Below are 2,620 nucleotides of genomic sequence, written 5' to 3'. Positions count from 1 at the left end.
CTACTGCATGTAGGACACAAAATTGTCATGTAAAGTGTCATGTAGGACGAATATGTTTAATTGCTCAATTTTATACAAGTTAAAATGTCTATTTATACACACGCAAAATTAAATATTATAATTGTCAACTGACACCAAGTTAATTATCATATTTATGTATTATGCCTATCAAATATTACTTGTAAACTTAATTTTAAAATAAATTAATCAATAAAACACGATCATACTGAACACACCAATATTTATTTGTTTTTCTATTAAGGTCAAGGTTTAGTATAATTCTATGTAGCAAAAGCTAGTGGATTACCCCATTAAAACTTTTCTGTTGGATTAGTGCTTTCCTAATTATTCCTTTGATTACTTTGGTGCTAAGAAACGTAGTCTTTCATCATGAAGATGTGAATGACTTGGATCAACAACTTTATATCATATATATTTATTGCATGTAAGTAAGGTTTTAGATTTTTTTTTTTTGAACCATCTCAATTATCTTGATTTGATTTTATTTTTTATGTCTTTAATTATTTTCATTTCGTCCTTAGTTTCATTTATTTTAGGATTTGTTGGCATTTTTGCCCCTACTATTTGTCAATTTTGGTTTAAGATACCCATATTTACTTGGATCTAATTAGTGGGTTGTGTATTGATCGGTTCGGTAAAAGTTTATCGATTTGCCTTATTGATTATTGATTTGTAAAGATAATAAACCGTTATAAAATCATTAAGATATTGAATTATCGGTTATTGATTGTTATCAGTTCGGTTAATTAATTTAGCCGTTAAAATTTTGACACACAAAAAAAACTCATTGAAAATCACTTAAAAACAAGGTGACAAATCAAATGAACCAAGAACATGAGTTCACAAGTTACATTTTGCTTCAAAAACCAACACTTTTACATTGTTGAATAACCAAAAGTTTGAGACAACAAGAAATAAAAGTATGAAACTAAACTCTAACCGAAGAACTTCATATACAAAGTGGTATAAATATAATTATTTATTTTATTATTGGGTCATCGGTTAACCCGTTAAGAAAAAACTTTAAATCATTAAAAATCGATAACTCAATAACATAAATATTCAAACCGTTATCACTAAATCAATAATTTGTTACTAATAAATCAATAACTTCTTTTCAAATTCGAGTTATCAATTGCAGTTCAATTTTGAACCGTCCTATAAACCCAACTGCTAAAAAGTTTTAAACTTCTTGAAAATTTTTAAGTTTTAATCCATCATTTTTGAAATCATAATTAACAAGGATAATATTATAATTTTACGATACTGATTATTGCTATCTTAATACGTGTCATTTCTAAAGTGTACAACTAAATAGGAAAAAAAAAGAAGACAAGTTTGTATAGATAGAATTTTTCCAAACAACTCCAAGCAAATATACTATTTCCCAGTAGAATTGCGAGTAGAAGATCCTCCTCTGCCTCCGCCTCCGCCTCTGCCTCTGCCTCTGTTATTGTTTCCCCTTCCTCTTCCTCCGGTAGATCCTTTTTTCGTATTTCCTGGACCTGGAGTCGCCCTTGTTGGTGTTCCTGAAGAACCACTAACAGACCAGCGTCTACTTATCGCATTACAAATTTCGCTTGCTATCGGAACAACACTCGTCACAGTATTTGCTATATCATGGATCATCTCCAGAGTACTCTTACCAGTATTACTAGTACTGTTTTCTCCTCTGGATGGAGGTGGAGGAGGAGGAGTTGATGTCGTTTTCTCGTATTCGTAAAGCATGGAACAAGCCTCTGAGAAATTTGGAAGAGGTAACTGAGACGAAATCGTGTTTTTGAGGAGCAAGTATGGAGAATGAGGCAAACCAGCTACAAGTTGCAAAACCAAATCTGGATCTGAAATTGGATTGCCGATTGCCGTTAGAGAATCAGCTGCGGATTTTAATTTTTTGATATATGAATCTATGGTTTCGAGATCCCCTTTTCTGGTGCCGTGAAATTGCATTTTCCGTTGCTGATATATAATTATTGCTTCATCTTTTGAATTTGAAGAAGAAGTACCAGTTTTCTTTGATGGAGTATTCATATTTTCTTTTTCTCACTACTTTTAGTGTGAACTTTCTCTACCTATTCTGGTCTGTGGATGGTGTAATAAGGGGAGTATTTTTTTTTGGGTAGGGGGTAGGGGGTGGTGCGTGTGTGAGGGGCGAGGTTTTGAAGTTGAAAATATTTTTAAAAAACAAACTTAAATTTATTTAAATTTTCTGGGGGTGTGGAGGATTGGGGAGGGGTGAGGTGGGCGGAGGTGGAGGGTAAGGGTGAAAAATTGAATTTAATATTTGTAAAAGGGAAAATACTCAAGTACTCTCACAATCTATGTCCGAAATCTCAGAGACACACTTATACTATACTAAGGTCCTATTAATCCCTGAACTTATTTTATATGTAATTTTTTAGCCCTTTTTAGCCTACGTGGCACTAGTTCGAAAAAAAGTCAACCATCGTTGGGCCCACAAGATAGTGCCACGTAAGCTAAAAAGGGGTAAAAAATTATTAATAAAATAAGTTCAGGGGTAATAGAACCTTAGTATAGTATAAGTGTGTCTCTGATATTTCGGGCATAGGTTGAGGGGGTACTTGGGCATTATCCCTTT

At 32.9% G+C, this 2,620-nt stretch overlaps 1 protein-coding gene across 1 annotated transcript; it reads right to left on the bottom strand.

Moving 5' to 3' along the window:
• Positions 1-1,241: 1,241 nt before the first annotated feature.
• LOC101260163 (uncharacterized) lies at positions 1,242-2,353 on the bottom strand. The gene has a single exon (XM_004228370.5). The coding sequence runs from the start codon at positions 2,050-2,052 to the stop codon at positions 1,402-1,404; it is 651 nt and encodes a 216-aa protein (XP_004228418.1). The 5' UTR covers positions 2,053-2,353; the 3' UTR covers positions 1,242-1,401.
• Between the last annotated feature and the right edge of the window lie 267 nt (positions 2,354-2,620).

The sequence above is a fragment of the Solanum lycopersicum genome, chromosome 1, assembly GCF_036512215.1.
Source record: "Solanum lycopersicum chromosome 1, SLM_r2.1".
Taxonomy (NCBI): domain Eukaryota; kingdom Viridiplantae; phylum Streptophyta; class Magnoliopsida; order Solanales; family Solanaceae; genus Solanum; species Solanum lycopersicum.
The sequence above is the reverse complement of the archived record's forward strand: the minus strand, read 5'-3'. Positions and strand labels throughout refer to the sequence as shown.

Bases quoted from the DNA above. Each gene is read 5' to 3' on its own strand.
- LOC101260163 (XM_004228370.5), bottom strand. From the start codon at position 2,052: ATGAATACTCCATCAAAGAAAACTGGTACTTCTTCTTCAAATTCAAAA.